Consider the following 20,467-nt stretch of genomic DNA (forward strand, 5'->3'; position numbering starts at 1 on the left):
GAAGCGACTTCTCCAATGCTTTGCTGTCACCTGGATTTACGTTTTCATTTGAGATCAGATTATATAAAATTGATTTCAATTCCTAGTGGTCTGGTAGTCTTTTGAGGATTTCTGTTAATTACTAGGGGTTCACAGCCTCACAGTCAACTCTTTCTATAGCTGAGTCCTTGGTCTCAGCTAAATCTTATCCTCTAGTCCAGGACAACATATCTCTCAGATCCAGTGCAACCCAGACCTGAGAACTGGTCTTTTTTTTTTTTTTTTTTTTTTTTTGCTTATTTGTTTTTAACTCTTTGTAGAAAATGAAAGCAAACTCCTCTAGAAGTTGAAAAAAGAAACATAGAAGTCTTCCCCATTAACATGAATTGTATTAAAATCTGCATGTTATTTTGTGTTTAAAAATAATTTTTTCAACCAAATAGAAACTAAAACAATTTTTTAAAAATATGTATTCATTTAAAAATCATAACTATTTACCTGATATATTAGAATTTATATATATATATATATATATATATATATATATATATTCTTAAAAACAAAAAATGAGTAAAGAGTAGCATTACTTGTCTTTTTTTTTTTGCTAGTCTCTTTAACATTTATCTTAATTGAAAGTAACTGGATTTCTCATTGTTATTTGTTGTTTCTATTGAAGCATATGAATAAAAATCAGCCTCATAGAGGTATATAGTTGGGAAAAGGAGATTTAGTTGAGTTGTTTTTTCAGGTAATGATGGGTTTGTTTTATTTTGTTTTGTTTTGTTTTTGTTTTTGTTTTTGCTTTTTTGGTACTGCACCAACAGTTGACAAGTGGTGGTGTTTTGCAGAATCTTATTTACTATTGTTAAGTAAGACCAGACAACAACCTATGGGCCAGAAAGTGTATTAGATCTGCCAATGATAATACTCAACTCTGAAATTGCTGTGTTTTTACATGCTAGGCACTATCCTAAGCACTTCACATATATTAACCCCTTCTGTCCTCACAGTGACTCAATGGGAAAGTTGCAATTATAAACCCCATTTTATGCAAATGAGGAAACAGAGGCATAGAAATTCTTTTTAATAAATTTGTCACTTTAATCCAAAGTTTTTCCCAGGGCAGTAATTTCAAAGTAAAATAAACCCAATGAAATGGATGTGAAATAGAATTGCAGAGTTATTGGTAACCATATATCAATCATATTAGACACCCTAATAATACACTGGTAAGTTATAAAGGGAATAACATTCATCTTTAGCAGGTCCAAACACTTATTTTTCCCTTAGCATCCTTTCAACTATATTGTCATGAATGATCTATTTTGTTAATGTGTGTTTCTAAATCTTCTAAATATGACAATTTAAGAAATTTATTAATACAGTTTCTGAATATAGTTTTTACTTAATTGTGCTTTTATGAGCATTTTTATTACTATTATAAAATATTACTAACTGATTTTCAGACTCTTTGTCTTGTATCCTAGTGGCAAGACAGCTAAGATAGCATTTTACCTTTCAGGATTGTAAAAGTTCTTGGCGGGGGAGGGGTGTGTGTGTGTGTGTGTGTGTGACAGTTTTTAATGTTATAATACAAATCTTAAGAGCAGGTGGCAGGCAAGGCATAGCAGAAGGGTACACGTTTCCTCTTGGTACAAGCAAAGGGGCAACAGGCACTAGAAGCAGCACTGTAAAGGAAATATTTACTGCAAGGAATCTTAAAGGTACCTTTTAGGAGCATCCCATGATACGAAATGTATGGTCAATCATGGGTATGGTTTCCCAGGTCAGAGATGCAGTGCTTTTGCAATATTTTCATATTTATAATATGAGTAAAGAACAAGCAAAAAAATGGGTAGAATATCCCGCCTGAGTTTTATCCATCAAATTTTTCTTCTGGAAAGAGAAATAAACATTACTTAATAATGTTAAAGTACTCCAAAGAGAATTTTGGAAAAAAAAATTCTTTACTTTCAGAATATATCAAGATGTACATATTAAATTAATAATGGAAAGTCTAACTCAAGCAACTAATAGAACAGTTGGGTTTTGTCTATAAGTAATTGTAAGTCAGTCAGCATGCCATAAATATTCCTAAAGGTTCTGTACCTATACTCCTTTTTACAAACCATCCCCATTCCGAATATTTGTTGTTTTGAAAAAAATAAACCTGAATAATTGGCAAGTAACTTGGGTTTCCCTATAGAGGAATGTGAAGTATTTCTTCACAGTCCTTCATAAATATTTAAAGAAACTGCCACATTGGTCAAAGAAAAATAAAGAGCAACTCCGTGGACTAAACCTTAGTTTAGTTTGACATTTGGTAATTCCAGTATGACTACTAGGAGACAGAAAGAAATGCTGTTTCACCTCACCCGAAAAATGGTATTATGTTTTGGTTTGGTTTGGTTTTGGTTTCTTCACTTGCACCCAGTAGAGCAGGAGGAGGAAGAGGACACGGAATTGAAGGATGATGAAAAAGAAGGACAAAAGAATATGTGGGAACAATTAATTATAACTATCATTTACAAAAAGTTTTACAGTTTACAATACAATTTATGTTTTATTTTATTTAATCCTACATCTCTCCCTCAAAATAATACTGTGGAGTTGATATAACACTATTATTAATATCTTCTTTTCTTTATGAATATAATCTTTACAAATGAAGAGACTGAGCTTCAGGTTGACTTGCTCAAGGTTACATAGGAACAGAATTCAAAATCCAGGAATTTTGATCCTTAATGTTAGGGGGCTTTTCTTAACACAATACGTACTGAAAAAAATTACTATATGTCAAGGCACAGTATCTAGAGTACAGCCTCTACCAATCCTTCCACTGACCTGATTTTAATAGATATATTTCCTTTCCCACATGCACCCAGAAAATGAATGGTTACCTCCAAAGACATGCTGGGCTGTGGACCCAACCCATAGTTCAAGAACAAACTTATTTCAAAAGACAAAACAGAGCTGCCAGAGAACCTGTGAGATAACCAACATGGATCTTTCCAGTTAGTGCCCTTTCCACCCTGCACAAAGGGAAATGATCTACCTGTGCAGTGATTCCTTTTCACTTTTCTAGTCCTTTGGGAATATCATTCCCAGAGAAAAAAATATATGATCACTGTTAGAGAGAAAATGCTGACCATGGGCTCTTCATGCTCATGGATGACTAAGAAAAGGATGCTCTTTAACTTCAGCAACAGAGGTACAGGAAATTGTGATAAAGATGTTCAGATAGTGAGCAAGTGGGAGCAGTTCACCCCAGGGGTGTGTTTCCAGGCAGTAGGTTTCATCTATTAGAAATATTCAGAATGTGTTTGTTTTCCTATTTTTCTTTTTGGTTTTGAAAATTACTATCATCACTATAAATATATCCAGTCCAGAGAACAATATAGCAAATACTCTGAGTACTTTTCTACATAATAGAGAATGTTAAATGAAAAGAATTACTATATGAAATTTATGCATGCTACTGTACCTGTGATAAGGGAGGAAATATGACTTATAATAAATGTTAGGGCAATAAATATACTTAACTTGGTAATTTTCTATTAAATAAAGCTATTCACAAAGTTCAACACTTCAGAATATAAAATGTCAATTTTATATCCTTATCTGCCAGCACTAATCACATAATAATACTGCCATTTTATTAATAAATCCTAAGCTATTCAAAATAGCTCATATTGGCATTCAAGACAGAGTCAGTAGTCATCACTGTTAGAATTTAGAAAATACAATAATGTAAGGGCAAAGTCACAGATAGATTAAAGTTAATGAATTTATTTTTTTAAATACTTAATACCTGTTAATCAGTGTCTATGTCACATTTCTAAAAGGATACCTATATGAATTTCACTAGCCTTAAGAATCTGATCATACCAATTATGCAGTTTTATTCATTCAATAATTCTTTCTCTTTAGCTGAAACTTCTTTGTAGCATACAATTATAAACATCCTTTAAAAATAATAAATGATAGTATAATAAGCCCAACTGTCATAAAAAATAAACAAATACATTATCAGCTTTCTCTAAGTCATAAAAATTATTCTCTACTTGTGATACTTAATAAATCACAACATTTCCCACAGAATTATTTGTCATATTATCTCACTGTCCTTTAGGCCTTTCCCCACCCACAGTACAGAACTGGCATATGTGGGTACTTAATAAATGTGGTTTTTATCAAATTGAATTTGTGTTTTTTGTCTGGGGATTGCTTCATTTTCTGTATTAAGTAAGTCGTCTTGAATTTCAGTTTGTTTTCACATGGCTTATAGCTGAGACACTGATAAGTTCCACATGAGTCTGAAGTGAAATACTTTCTCACTGTGTGCATAATTTCAGGTGCAAAGATACTCAATTGCTTGACAGATACTTCCTAGTCATGTCTAAGAGGAAATAATTTTGCTTAAAAAATAGAACTTTTTTTGAGCTAATTTCTAAAGAAGACACCTGGTGATGATAAGTGTCAAACTCCTCATAATTTTTCTTTTTCAAAGTCAGAAATACAAAGAAAGTGTTGAATTTCTTGTATATAGCAGTCCCATCTCTAGAGGAATAACTAAATCTTGATGAACCAATATATATAAAAGAAAGTGGGAGATTATAATTTTAAAATAATTGAAAGGATTTTAAATTTTTGTTAGGACATCTAGATCTTACTTTGAAAATTCCAAGTCGAGCACACTGGTACATGCCTCTAATTCCAGTGGCTCAGGAGACTGAGGCAGGAGGATCACAAGTTCAAAGCTAGCCTCTACAATGTAGCTAGTTCCTAAGCAACTTACAAGTAGAATGTCAGTTAAGAATATTTTCCTTAACACAGCCTGTTTCTAGGTCAAAGTTGGTAGCATCATGCATGGTTTAATATTTAAGTATCTCCCTGGTTTACACCTTTAAGTGAATTTTCTAATTAGAATAAAAGATATTAAAACTTATAAGTATTCTGCAATTATATTGACAATGGCAAAAGAATATGAACTTTATATTGTCAATATGGATACACTTTGTTTTATGGAATATGTGTATTCTTGAAATAATCTCCATAAATGAAATGATTTTATAAGCATCTGCAAAGTTGCTTCTTAAATTTTATTCTGTAAGTAATTTTACAAATGAAGAATCCATTAATTACATAAGCAAATATTCATTTTGACAGATGGTAGGTAGTCTGGTAGTTTGTAAATTATATATTATATCTTATTTTTTGAATAATGGGTCTTTGAAAAACAATTCTGGAAGTAAGGAAGGGAGGAAGGGGGAGAGAGAAAAGGAGGAGGAGAAGGAAAGTATGAAGGGAAAAAAGAAAGAAAGGGAGGGAGGGAGGGAAAAAAGAAAAGAATATGGAAGAAAAGAATCAGAGAGAAGACCCTCTAGTGGGAAAGAAACTTAATTTGGGACGAAGCACATGAGAAGAAGATTAACATTAAACAGGGATGAGAGGTGGGAGGGAAAGGGAGAGAGAAGGGAAACTGCATGGAAATGGAAGGAGACCCTCAGGGTTATACAAAATTACATACAAGAGGAAGTGAGGGGAAAGGGGAAAAATAATACAAGGGGGAGAAATGAATTACAGTAGATGGGGTAGAGAGAGAAGAGGGGAGGGGAGGGGAGGGGGGATAGTAGAGGATCGGAAAGGCAGCAGAATACAACAGACACTAGTATGGCAATATGTAAATCAGTGGATGTGTAACCGATGTGATTCTGCAATCTGTATATGGGGTAAAAATGGGAGTTCATAACCCACTTGAATCAAAGTGTGAAATATGATATGTCAAGAACTATGTAATGTTTTGAACAACCAACAATAAAAATTAAAAAAAAAAAAAAGAAAGAAACTTAATTTGGGATGGAAACTACTTCCAGAAAGGAACCACTTAACATGTGATTTGCAGCCAAGTTTCCATGGAGACCAGGAAAACTGTAATCAGTGTAGATAAGGCTTTGATATCATAAATGTTAGCATATTGTGGATGAGAAGAATATTTGGAAGAATAAACAACAGGTTCTGATGAGGAGGAAAACTTATCCAAAGACAGAATTTTGAAGTTGACAAGTTATATTCATTTTCTTGTTCAGAATAAGGAACATTTTCTCTGGCTTTGAGGGAATAATTAAATAATTTATTCAGCTCATGTCATCCCTTTCTTGTGGTCTAAAGGGAGTCTCCTGAGAAGATGTCAATACCAGGAATAACATTCCTTGAGGAGATGAATGAGTGTTCCCATTCAATTGGCATTTAGATTTAGTCTTTTTTACTTTAATTCATTGCCTTGATAAAATTAGTCTCATATTAATCTGAGTAGACTATAAGCTAATTTTTTTGGAACTCAATCATCATCTAAGTTTAATTTATGTATAAATTCATAAAACAAAGTAAAAATTTCTCTCCTAGAATTAATATCTCCCTGGAAACAATCACATTTAACAGCCTGATATACCTCCTTACATATTTTTCTTTCTCTAGCAACACACAGACTCTCAATCGTTCATTCAGTATTTATAGATGTCCTATTATGACCCAGGTATTGTTCTAGGTGATATGAATATAACAGTGAGGAAAGTCCTGTCCTCATGAAATTTAGGAATTTTTTATTGTAAAAGCACAGTAATGCAATGGACATTCCACCATGGCCAAGTGGAAAGAACTCCACGATGCAGCATGAACACTTTTCCACATCAGCACTTAATAGTCCCACCTCTTAAAATGTTCCCCATCTGTACTGCTTCACTTTTCATTCGTTTCTCAACTCATTAGCTTCTGAGTTTCTTCACACTTTTTTTTTTAACTGACGTGTGTCTGTAAAGTTATGCATGCTTATTGCCAAATGCAGTCAATGCTTTTCAGTGCTCACCTTTCCCTGCTTCTCTAAGGTGTGTGATGCTGTCAGGTCTCTAAAACTCTCTTCCACTACTTTAGCTCACAGGATAGTTTTCTATCTCAAACTTTTCTTAGCACTTCTTGCTAAATGATGGTATCTTCTGGGCTCTAACTTTAGCCCTTAGTCTCCATTCTATCTTTTTTCTAATTGTGTTTTTATTGGTGCATTGTATCTTTACGTAATAGTAGAATTACATACGACATATTAGTAATAGTAGAATTACATATGACATATGAATATGACATATTCATACATGTATATAATATAATTTGCTCCATTTCATTTCTCAGTATTTCCCTTTCCCTCCCCTCCTTACCCCTCCTTCCTTACCCTTCCTCCCTTCTATTTACTTTTTAAATTAATGCATTATATTTATACACAAAGTGGGATATGCTGTAATATATTCATACATGCAGATAGCATAATTTGGTCCATTTAATTCCCCAGTACCTACCCTTCCATCCCCTCCTCAGTCCCCTTACTCTGTTCTATTGTTTTCCTTTCTATTTTCAGAGATCTACCTCCTCCCTCTTTTAATTCCTTTTTTCTCTCTAAGTTCTTTATAAGATCTCATGAATTTACCCCCAGCATACATACCTATAAGCTGATGAGTCTCAAACTTTTATTTTACTTGGTCCAATATATTTTAAGGTGACTATCTTCCAGGTACTTTTAGCTAAGCAGAGCAAAACTCATTATCTTCCCCTTATTCCTGTCCCTCCTTCTGGGTTTCAAGGAAACTGCTCTTGCCCAGCCATTCAGACCAGACATGATGGCCTAGTGTTAACATTTCTTCTCCCATGTTCCCCACATAGTTTGCAGCCCTAATAAATGTCCCTCTTTAAAATATCTGATCTCCTTATCTCATCTTCACTGTCATTAATCTTGACTATTATCCTCTATCTCTTGGATTCAGGTAAATCTCCTTGCCCATGTCTTATTTCATTCCAATCGATTCTTCACACAACCACAGTGAATTTTCGAATGCAAGGTTTCTATTATATCATTCTTTTCTCTATCTTTTGTTTTTTGATGGGCACATAGCTACTCCAATCACCATAGAACTTATTAAACAGTTATCATGTATATATCTACGCGCTGAATTCTGTGGTCGGTACAAGGATGAACATAATGAGAAATGAAGCAATAAATATAATCTGGTAACTCCCATACAAGTTAAACATGATAAAGGCAAATACACTGTTGTGATCATACTACAGAGACTGCTATGCAGGAAAAAGTTCACGTTGCTAAAAGGGAGCCTGAAGCTCAAGTTGGGAGCTCATAGGAGGAAATTCATTTCATTCCCCCTGCTTTCCTTAGGGAAGACACCTCTATTTTCTACATCCTGCATTGCTGACCACCTTTAATTCCCCATTTCTACTGCCTAATTGATATTTGTCCCCTTTCTTGGGAAAACCATCCTCACATAATGCTCATGCCACCTGAATGGTCTCTCTCCTCACTTTGCTCCCCAAACCTATATTATATATTTTGTGAATTGGCTCTTGCCTCAGTCTCCCTTTCCACTCCAGCTGTTGTCAGCTACCTCAGGTACTTCAGACATTTGCATGGCCACCTATTAAAATTTTCCAGCTTCTCTAATGACCTTCATTTCCCATCTCGGCCATGCAGGCCAAGGCCAGATGCCTAAATAGTACAATTGCTCAGAGGTGCCTCATATATCTGAAATCTCAAGTCAGTAACATGCGTTTCACCTTTACCTCAGTCTTTCAATGTCCTGATTACCTTGATGATACAATTTCTACTCTTTAAATTCACCAAAACCTTTAGTTTTTAGGTTCCCCTACTTTTAATATCATCCCCATCCGTTCTAGACTTCATGATGCATCAATCACCTCAGCTATGGTCTGGCCAGGGCATTCACATCTCTTCTTCATTTCACCATGGTCTATGTGGTTCTCAGAAGTTTAACTAGAATTTCCCCTTCAAGGAAAACCTTCAGTAGATGCATCTACAATCCTTAGAGACACTGCATTATTTAACATGATGATGTTTCCTATCCTCCAGATTTTTTCTTCCACAGATTTTTTCCTGCTCATATCCCTTTTTTTTTTTTTTTTTGGCAGGGGGGCTACCAGGGATTGAAATCAGGGGCATTTGACCACTGAGCTACATCCCCAGCCCTATTTTGTATTTTATTTAGAGACAGGGTCTCACTGAGTTGCTTAGCACTTCGCCATCGCTGAGGCTGGCTTTGAACTTGTGATCCTCTTGCCTCAGCCTCCCAAGCTGGTGGGAATATCATTCTGTTTACAAAAGTACTTCTGTTCCTTCCTATGACCTTGACATTAAATACAGCTCTATACTGTCATGCAGCTCTGTCATTTAGCTTATACCTCTTTCCATAGACTAATCTCCCAACAGGCAGAATCTGAATCTCTGCTGTCATATTCTAAACTCTTGATTAGTAGAGGGCCACAACCTTGTGCATTTTAGATTTGAGCATTGTGCTCCTCTTACTGAAACACAATTTTTGTCCTCCTTTCAGCCCTTCATGAGGATTGCTCTCCCTCCTGCAAGTTTGGAACCTTAGATGTGTTTTGTGTTTCTTGCCCGTGTTCTTTCAGTTGGTTACCTTTGTTCTGCATTCACCCAGACACTCCTATGAATGCACTAAAACTCTACCCATTAGGAGAGAGTTCTCAACCCTGATATGAGCTCTTATAAAAGTCTGCAGTTGTCTACTGATAGCACTTTCAGCTGTCATGACAGTCCTCTAATTGTTTATCTGTCTGTCCCTAGAGGGACTAAGTTCCTTGAGAGCAGAGACCATCTTAATCATCTCTGTGACCCCCAAAGTATACTCTATGGCACATAGTAGGCAAATCAATGTTAAATGAGTAATTCATTCAATCCACTCATTCATGAGATCAAAAACTAGGTATAGTCTGGTTGTAACACCCCTCCCCCAGCAGCACCCATATTCAGAAGATACAATTAACTGAAAGATGAAATTAATCCCTGTAAATAGAATTTGTCTTTGAGACAAGAGAAAGGAAGTGATAAATTAATCTTTTAGAATATGTAATAATAGTTATATTTTCTCACTTATGAATACCTGATACTTTATTTGCAAATCAAAGTTTTCTAACTTATGAATATCTGATTGACATTTAATTTGTAAGCTGCAATCTTATGCCTTTGCATCCTTCAAAAAATTAATTTACACTCCACTATTGGCTTATTTTGTACTCTCTAACCATCTTGCAATTCAGAATCTGCATGGAAATATGAGGATTCATATTTCATTCCACTTATAATTGTGCATTAAATATGTAATTAGTTTAAAACAATAGGTTTGTACTAAACATTCTTAGATAAAGGAAAATCATGAATTCTAATATCTAGCTCCCAGTGATATAAATTAATAAAAAACTGATTAGAAACTTTTTATATATTCTTTTGCCAAGTTGAAAGACCCACTTAGCATTTTTCTTTTTAATTGGCAGGAAAGTGAGAATGATGGCTGTTACTCTTAACAGATTTGGCATCATCACTATCATTTATATGCAGTTTTCTTCACATGGTACCCAGATGGTGACAAAAAGTCCACTAAATTTCAAAACTATTTTCTTTATATTTTAGCCTAGGTGATGTGAACACTCAAAATATGTTACTTGAAAAAAATCTTATTTTAAAACAAATTTTATATTATGTAAGAATAGAAGTTAAATATATACTGATGTATTTTTGGAAACTTCCTTATCAAAGACCTGTAAATGATATTATAAATTTGGTTTTAAAAAGCTGTTCATAGGGCCTGGGGTTGTAGCTCAGTGGTAGAGCACTTGCCTAGCATGTGTGAGGCACTGGGTTCAATCCTCAGCACTACATAAAAATAAATAAAATAAAGATTTTGTGTCCATCTACAGAAAAAAAAAATACACACACACAACTGTTCAGAGATTATATGAAGATTTTTATTTTAACATTGAATTATAGTCTTTGACTCATGGATTCTTACAGCCAGAAGGAAACGTAAAGGTCATCTAGAACTTCTTTTCCAATTCTGGAATCTTTTTTTACAGAATCCTTGGTAGCTGACCCTCTAACCTGCTTTAATGTTTGTTCATTTTCTTTTTTGCAAATTCCTTTTTTTGCATTACGTTGTAATCATCCTCTTTGTAATATTACATTAGTCCTAATTCTATACTCTGGAATAAGAGATGATTTGGGCCATTCACTAAGTTATAAAAGCTACAAATCTAGAAATCATTCTTTATCATTTCCTTTGTCTCTCACTCCCTCTACCCCTCACTCCCTTACTGGTTTAGTTCTATCAGTTCTAAATTAAAAGAATACATTTGACCCACCCACTTCTTTCCATTTTTACTACCACTAGATGGTAGTCCAAGCCACCATCATCTTTGACCTAATCAACTGTAATAGCCTGCTAAACAATTTCTGTGTCTCGGTTCTCAGATCTACAATTCCCTTTCAATACCTGTGATGTCAGATTTGGAGTACATGCACCCTAAGGCAAAGCAAGATAATTCATTGAGATTCAAGAAGAAATGCTAGAAATTCTACTTATTTATTTTTATCTCATTCTTTTAGGTTTCTATTTTTATATATTTTATAATGTTCACAAATAAGTACCACAGTATGTATGTGTGATTTATAAATAAAAAATGTGTATATATTGGGGCACAGGCTAAGTTATTGACTATTTCCCAGATATGCTCTTATTAGTATACAGTAGTATTATTATATTTAAGAGTTTGCACACAGTACTTTGTATAATGTATTCTCTTATTAGCATTTTACCTCTCATTTTTGTCTTTTGCCTTTATTAAATTCATGGTTTGAGGTATCCAGCTTCTCAGATCTGTTTGCACAGTCTTTTATAACAGGTAAATAATTTATGTTTTTCAATTGAAAGGCCTTCCATTTGTCTTAGTTATATTTGTCTTATACATTTTTATATTTTAAAACAATATCATCTTTATAGAAAAATTGCAAGTAAAACACAAATGACATTTTTTTTTCCCTGAATGATTTTGAAAGTTAATTACCAACAGGGACCCTCGTATCCCCAATACTTTACTCCGTATTTCCTACAAGTAAGGATAGTCTCCTAAAGGTAGCCACAAAACAACCATCAAAATCAGGAAATTAACATTGTTATTCCCTTTTCAACCTGAGACTTCATCTAAGTGTTATCAGTTCTTTAAGAACATCCATTTGAACTCAGAATCACCTATTGCATTTAATTATAATGTCTCCTAGTCTCTTTCAAACTGGAAGAACTCCTTGTCCTTTGAACTACATAAGCTTGGGATTGAATTCAGGTTACACATCTTTGGTTTTGACATCACAGAAATAATGTTGTGCTTTCTCTGTGCATCATATTTGTTACAATAACATCCTACAAAATTTTGGTTTGTCCCATAACTGACGATGGAAACTTTAATCACTTGATTAAGATGGTGTCTATTAGCATCTCCCTGTAAACTTTCTCTTTTCCCTATGTAATGTTTGAGGAGTTTGAGGAGGTACTTTGAGACTATGTCAATATCCCCTTTCATATCAAATTTTTATTACTTATTTATATCAGTATGGACTCAGGGGATCCTATTTTACTTAGAGAATACATTTTTTTAATTACCACTATTTATTTTGGTGCTCAAATTGACCCAAATTTGACCACTGAGAGCCCCTTCAATCAGGTTTCTGCATCCTTTTAACATACTCTCATCAATTCTTGAACTTCTCCTTATTTTCCATCTATATTTAATTTCCTTTGCTTCAGCAACATTTTAGGTCATTTAGATTACTTGAATCATGATTCTGTCACTTCCAATATAAACTATTCCTCCCAGAAATTAAGCATTTCTCATTGAGATATTTAAGTCATAGATAATAAGTATCAATGAGTATGGGCCTAAGAGAGGGTCCTCAATAATTGTTACTGCTAAGTGACAGGCCCTAACAAGCTCATCACTCCAGCCAGCTCTTCTCTAGATTTTAACTGTCTCTTTTTGGAAATAAAATGACTTGTTAGCATTCTTAATGGAAAAAAGAGAGAAACAGAACCAGTAGTTTGTTTTCCACATGATTGACAGCACTGTGTCCATCCCCACCTGATCCCAGGGCCCAGATAATTTGTACTTAATAGGCCTTTACTTTCAGCCCACATGGTAATAATGAAGCTTTGTAGAGGGAGGAATAACCAAATTAGTCCCTGCCACACATTATGCATTCAGTAATGTTGCTCAACTGAGCAAATTAGCAAATACTTCAGATTAATGCAAATAAATTAATTCAAACTTTAAATGGATCTCGCTGTTTAACTAGCTATTTGTGTACCGTGGAAGAATCTACAAAGTCAAAAACTTGAGTCCAATGTGAACCCTAAGGATTCAAGCTGTGGAACTCGGGCAATCCACTAAATTATTATTATGAGTATTTTGGGAGATTTTTGTTTGTTTGTTTGTCTTGTTTTTGGTTCAATGGAACATCACTACCTACTTCATAGAATTGTGCAGCCTAAAGAAGATCATGTAAAATAAAATTTTCTGTGCTTCATTAACTGGTATTAAAGTGTAAAATTATCATTCTTGCCTCCAATCTAGATGATTTTACATCATTTTATAAGACAAGTTTCCTGTGAACATTTTCCAAATGCTACATCACTCCTAAGCCATTTACCTAATGTTGATCCTTTAAAAGAAAAGAAAAGAAAAAAAGGAAAAGAAGGAAATGAAGCTCTCCCTGCAGGACTTTTCTCTTGACTCTTGTCTAATTTGTTCTTTTTGAAATGCTCATAAATCATTTACTTAAAAAATCATTCTCACATTTTTCTGTGATCAACACAAGCCTCACAGTCCAGTTTGCAAATTCTTCCTCCTTTTTTATTGGAAAATTAGAACAGATTTGCTTTTCAAGTTTTCTGGCATCTTTCCTCTGCTCCTTGATTTTTTAGAAAGTTCTAATATTAACTCTTAAAAAAAAAATAAGTGTTAGACTTAGCTCTGCTGTTCGAGAATCAGTGTTATAGATTGGTGGATCAGGTTGAGGGACATAAGGAAAATATACCACAATTTCTCTACCTCTCTATTTTCCCACCTAATAAAATGAACATAAAGAATAAATTAGACTCTTATTATGTTCACACTGCAGATCAAATACAATCATGCATGTGAAGGAAAGTCTGTAAATTATAAAATTTTATGTAACAAACAATTCTATACTCCAGGCTAATTATAATAAAAGCTACAATTTATTACATGTACTCTCCTCACTGAGGTCAGTAGTCCCTTCCAGGACCCACAGTAACCCAAGGAAACTGAGGATCAGAAGGATTAAGTAATGCTCGAAGTCACACACATAAAAAGCTGTGGAGGAAATTCAAACCCAACTCTGACTGCTTCCAAAAGCTATATACTTATCTACACCCCAAATGGCACTCCTAACTCCCCCTTGTGAGGCCTAGGAGTTCAGCATTTAAACAGAAGCTGCCCTGAAAATTTTATACCTTTTAAGAGCTCCTGCCAAACTTTTATGTTGTTGGTCCTAAATTTTCCAATATGAAAACTATTCCACTTTCTGGAGGAGACAGAAACCATGTAGTTGATTAATAGCTCTGAACTCTCATTTATCACCTAACACTATACCATCTTTCGAAAACAGCAAACTTTTCTCCTGCAAACATTCTTTATTTCAAGTGTTTTCATAAGCCTAAATTCCTTTTGCCTTTACCACTAGGTGAGGGGGGAAAAAACAAAACCTAGAAAAACCTGAACCAATTATCTTTTCAAGGAATTGAATAGCCATTATGTCCAAGTATACTTTCTGCATATGATAGTTATTTAATTATATAACCCATCCCCATAAATCCTTTCCATAATTTTTACCTCCCTTTTTAATTTTCTCCAAGTTTCCCTTAATAGGTGATACCAATTTGTCATGTGCAAAATCAGTGGTTTCACAAGTGATAGTAACAATGGCTTCTGAATGCCTTCTAATAATGCTTATGAAATGTCTGTATCTTTGGGAGTTTATTACATTTTAAATTACTACAACTACGGTTATTGTGAAACTTTTATGGATAATGATCTGTGGAGTGGACAAAGAGAACATGAATGTGCCTCAGCAGTAGTGACCAGCTATCACTTTAGCTCTCACAAAACATTTTAGTATGTCTATAAATAACACACCAAAAGAACTCATGATTGCATTACACAGTCATTGGAGCAACTTAAAAATAAATTGAATCATTTACCCATTGTATATATAACATGCTGATATTTCAGGATAACCACTGTGAAAAAAGTTTTATATTTTTACCTCAATGTTACGCTTAGTAATCTGATTCTAAGAATACTTTAATATTTACCCTAGTAATTTTCCACAATCATTATTCTTTTATAATTTCTATATTGACAAATACAAAAGTGCTTTTTTGAACCTACTAAATAAGTCGCTTTGAAAATGTCATGAACTAACAAACACATCTGAACCCACTTATGGCCACTTCTACCCAAAAGCCCTCAGAAAAATGTCTGTAAGGAAAAAAATGATAGAAATTAAAATTCATTTAATTTTACCATATAGGACTGTTCCATATTTTCTTAAACTATATTATAAGTATTGCCACTGATAAACAAACTTACTCATTTCCAACTACTAGTGGAGAAACATAACTCCTAGCACTAGCTAAAACATCTACTCTAAAATGGCTTTGCAAAAATAAAGTCCTGTGTAGTCAGAAACCTCTCTTTTCAAAGATCTAACTAAGTATGAATTATTGTTCGACTATCACTCAGAGATTTTTGTCTGATTTTTGCCTATGTCTTTAGTACTTAAAATCTAGTTTGAAATAAATAATCTCAGGAAATCACTTAGAAGCTAATGTGAGGTCCCTAAATTGAAAACAATGATAATAATACTCCAATTCTGTGTATCCTTTCTCTTGTTAATTTTCATATAATTATGACTAAATTTTACTTTAATTAACTCTGTAATTAGTAGAATGAAGTTTATTTGAATTAATTATGTTGTAAAGACTTTTATAATAAGACTGTGAAATAAGTGGTGAAATCATTGCTTTGAAAGCATTTATTTAGACTTATGCATTTCAAATGTTAAATCTGAAGCTAATCAGAATAAAACTTTGGAGTCAAGAGTAGAAATGTGGAATTGGTCATATATAGTTTGTATTAAAGCTTATATCTTCATAGAAACATTATTTAATTTAGGAATCATTATTTGATGTATGTAGACTATCTCTTTTATTCTGCCCTAACAAAATTTTTACTCTTTTTTTTTTTTCTCAAGGTATCAGATACACACAGGACTTCAACATTCTATCATAAGACCTACCCAACCCAACTGTTTACCTCTGGACAATGCAACCTTACCTCAAAAGTTGAAGGAGGTTGGATATTCAACACATATGGTTGGAAAATGGCACTTGGGTTTTTACAAAAAAGAATGCATGCCCACCAAGAGAGGATTTGATACCTTTTTTGGTTCTCTTTTGGGAAGTGGTGATTACTATACACACTACAAATGTGACAGCCCTGGGATGTGTGGCTATGACTTGTATGAAAATGACAATGCTGCCTGGGACTATGACAACGGCATATACTCCACACAGATGTACACACAGAGAGTGCAACACATCTTAGCTTCCCATAACCCTGCAAAGCCTATATTTTTATATATTGCCTACCAAGCTGTTCACTCACCACTGCAAGCCCCTGGCAGGTATTTTGAGCACTACCGATCCATTATCAACATAAACAGACGGAGGTATGCTGCCATGCTTTCTTGCTTAGATGAAGCAATCAACAATGTGACTCTGGCCCTAAAGACATATGGTTTCTATAACAACAGCATTATCATTTACTCTTCAGATAATGGCGGCCAGCCAATGGCGGGAGGAAGTAACTGGCCTCTCAGAGGTAGCAAAGGAACATACTGGGAAGGGGGAATCCGGGCTGTTGGATTTGTGCATAGCCCACTTCTGAAAAACAAGGGAACAGTATGTAAAGAACTTGTGCACATCACTGACTGGTATCCCACTCTGATTTCCCTGGCTGAGGGACAGATTGATGAAGACATCCAACTAGATGGTTATGATATCTGGGAGACCATAAGTGAAGGCCTTCGCTCACCCCGAGTTGATATTTTGCACAACATTGACCCTATTTACACAAAAGCAAAAAATGGCTCCTTGGCAGCAGGTTATGGGATCTGGAATACAGCCATCCAATCAGCCATCAGGGTGCAGCACTGGAAACTGCTCACAGGAAATCCTGGCTACAGTGACTGGGTTCCCCCTCAGTCTTTCAGCAACCTGGGGCCAAACCGGTGGCACAATGAACGGATTACCTTGTCAACTGGCAAAAGTATATGGCTTTTCAACATCACAGCTGACCCATATGAAAGGGTGGACCTATCCAGCAGGTATCCAGGGATTGTGAAGAAGCTCCTACGGAGGCTGTCACAGTTCAACAAGACTGCAGTTCCTGTCAGATACCCCCCCAAAGATCCCAGGAGTAACCCACGGCTCAATGGAGGAGTCTGGGGACCATGGTATAAAGAGGACAGCAAGAAAAAGAAGACAAGCAAAAATAAAGCTGAGAAAAAGAAAAAGAAAAGTAAGACAAAGAAGAAACGGCCCAAAACACGTTCATCTCCAAATTGCTATTCAGGTGTTATTCCTGAATAACTACAAATAGTTCCAGTTTGGTTAAACTTAAAAATTCTTAGCCTTTCACCTGTTTGCTAGGTAAACCAGCAAATTTGGCTCAGAAATATCACTGCCATAAACACAGGGCTCATTTTCATGTTGTACCAGTCCAGAGACTTCTGCCACCTGGCTGCCACATGGAAAATTGTCCAGCTCCATACCAAAGGTACTGCTTCTGCAAGTCACACTTGGAGGCCATGGAGATGTTTATTTCTCTGGATCCTTTATAAAAGGTGGTCAGTCGTGAGTTTAACTGCTGTGCTTCCTTCAGTTGACCAAACACAATGCTTTACATTATAAGTGGGGACAATGATCAGCAATTGAGGAGCATGCTGATTTGATGGAAATGACAGGGTAGCATGATTTTAAAACTACTTTTGATATAGTCAAAGATTGTGTCACCTCAAAGGCCTCGAAAAGATATTTTCATAGTGAATTTTTGTATCTCTATCATATGACACTTGAGTTTTAAAATTAATTCTATTTCATGTATCATTTCCTTGCCTGTGAAAATAAGCTGTTTTTCTTACATGTGAACAGCTTGCACCTCATTTTATCATGCATGAGGAAATGGCAAATAAGAATGTTTGAGCACACTGCCAAAAATGAATGTAACTATTTTCTAAACACTTTAATAGAATAACACTTCAATATAAAGTGCATAATTTATTTTTAAAGTAAAAATATTTTGTTTTCATAAAAGATATGCAAATGGTTTTAATTATTTTATTTTTATTTTCTGCATACCATTAGAATAATTTTATTTCATTTCTTCAAGATTACCAAGCACTGTTAATACAACAAATTACTGTAGTACTTGTGTAAATACATAGAATATAAAAAGAAAATTTTCAGAAAAAAATTATAATCATTATGTTCAATCATTATTTTGAATGTAATAAGATGAGTATAGTCTTACAAATTATTTGGAAAGTCAATGTACAGAGCTGATACATCTTTATTGTTTCTACCATAAACTATTTATGTATATTAATTATTAAAATGATTTATTTTATGACATTGGCATATTTAGTGTGGCTTCTCTGACCTAACCTCTAGAATTCTAGGTAATATTATTCATCTCAACAAGTAAAATTCTTTACAAATAGGCAACTGAAGGTATGATTTGGTAACATAATAATATAAAGATTTTGCAAATAAGAGATGTTTCCACCTGGGTATTGCATTGAGAAAGATGTTCACTTATTTATAAGTAACATTCAAAATGACACTAGCTTTATGCGAAGTAGACAGGAGAGAAATGGAAATATGAAAGATATGGACCTTGGTAGTAGTTAAAAATCTAGTTTGGAACTCATACAAGTAAACACTATGAGGAAGATCAAGAGAATTATCCATAATGATGTTTATCATGGACCATGGATAAGCTTAGATGTGTGTGTGGTTCCTGAGGAGCCTGGAGTTTTCTTTGAAGTGTCCTTTCTTAATGCATAGGCCTCTGAGCCACACCTCATGAATCACAGGAAGAGCTGTGATTTGTGAGTTATGACTATGGTAAGAGGACATATGTGGTAGAATAGCAGTGTGCTAGTAAGTACCTGTATGTTAGAACTTAAGTGATTGACCACTATAGTTTCTGGGAATCTATAAAACAAATCTGTAAACAAGTACTGAAATTACTATCTTCATGGGCAAATTAATTAAATTTTTAAAAATTTTTATATTTTTAGAATATTTAGCTTCATTTTATTATATAATATTAAGCAGTATTTCCCAAAGTTTAGTCTAAAAGAATATTGTCAATGTTTTCCTTTGTTGATGCTATGACTTATAATAGATGATATACATTTTTAAAAAATAGTTATTACATTAAAAAAACTACTGAAGAGAAATAACTTTCAGATATTTTCTATTAAAATATCTGAAAGAAAGTTAAAGATATTAATTTACTGCAGACTTTCTTAGAGTTTTTTTAAATCGTAGTTGGCACTGGAACTCTCTAACAGAAGAAAAATTATATACAATATTTTCTAATTTATTTCATCTTAAAAATCTTTTCTATGATGCATTAGTAACATTGAACTAGGGTTCTAAGGAACAAACTGTGAAAATTTCCAATGTAAGCATAGAATCTTCTCCATGTGCCTAGCAAAACAAGGAAAAGGAGCAAAGAAGTAAATTAGAAATATGAAAATTAATTTAATTTGGAGTCCCCATAGGCTTTACCTATTATGATGTGATTTTAAGTTCTTTATAAATGACCATAACTTTCTAAATGAAACTAAGTTAACCTACACTGAAATGGCTTTAGGGATATTGATCACTGTTTTAAAGAGAGTACCTGCCCCCTGCACATGCACTGTGATTTAAAAGTCTGTGTCTTGTCCCTAAGAAAACAAAATCTAATATAATAATCATATATAAATCATGAACAAAAATGTTTCCAAATTGCTGTCAACAAGTTGCTAGTTATTTCAAGAAGGCCAGGAAGGAAAGCACCATGCATTTGACTTTTACGCCGTAATCACCAAATGCCATGTTACTATTGGGTCTTCATTGTCTTATGTCCTTCTGAAATGGATCTTCAAGAGGCATTTCTAGGCTGTCTGTACCTATTTTACACCTTGAATCCTTTTCTTAGGATAACAAAGATAATCCCACTATTTTTCCCAGAAAATTCCTTGTAGGTACAACTCAAATAAAAACAAACAAGGACAGTAGAGTGAATCAGACATAACTTTCCTGTGTTTATATATGCATACACCACCAGTGTAACTCCACATCATGTACAACCACAAAAATGGGAAGTTATACTCCATGTACGTATGATATGTCAAAATACATAATACTGTCATGTATAACTAAAAATAACAAATTTTAAAAAATTAACAAAAAAACAAACAAGGAGGTGC

General features: G+C 34.1%; 1 protein-coding gene across 1 annotated transcript in view; it reads left to right on the plus strand.

Moving 5' to 3' along the window:
- Positions 1-18,222, plus strand: part of Arsj (arylsulfatase family member J) — a 75,531-nt gene extending 57,309 nt beyond the window's left edge. The window contains exon 2 of the mRNA XM_027935468.2: positions 16,175-18,222. Coding sequence (XP_027791269.1) covers positions 16,175-17,573 — 1,399 coding nt within the window. The 3' untranslated portion in view covers positions 17,574-18,222. The remainder of the gene's footprint in view (positions 1-16,174) is intronic.
- Positions 18,223-20,467: the final 2,245 nt, after the last annotated feature.

The sequence above is a fragment of the Marmota flaviventris genome, chromosome 7 (genome assembly GCF_047511675.1).
Source record: "Marmota flaviventris isolate mMarFla1 chromosome 7, mMarFla1.hap1, whole genome shotgun sequence".
Classification (NCBI taxonomy): Eukaryota; Metazoa; Chordata; class Mammalia; order Rodentia; family Sciuridae; genus Marmota; species Marmota flaviventris.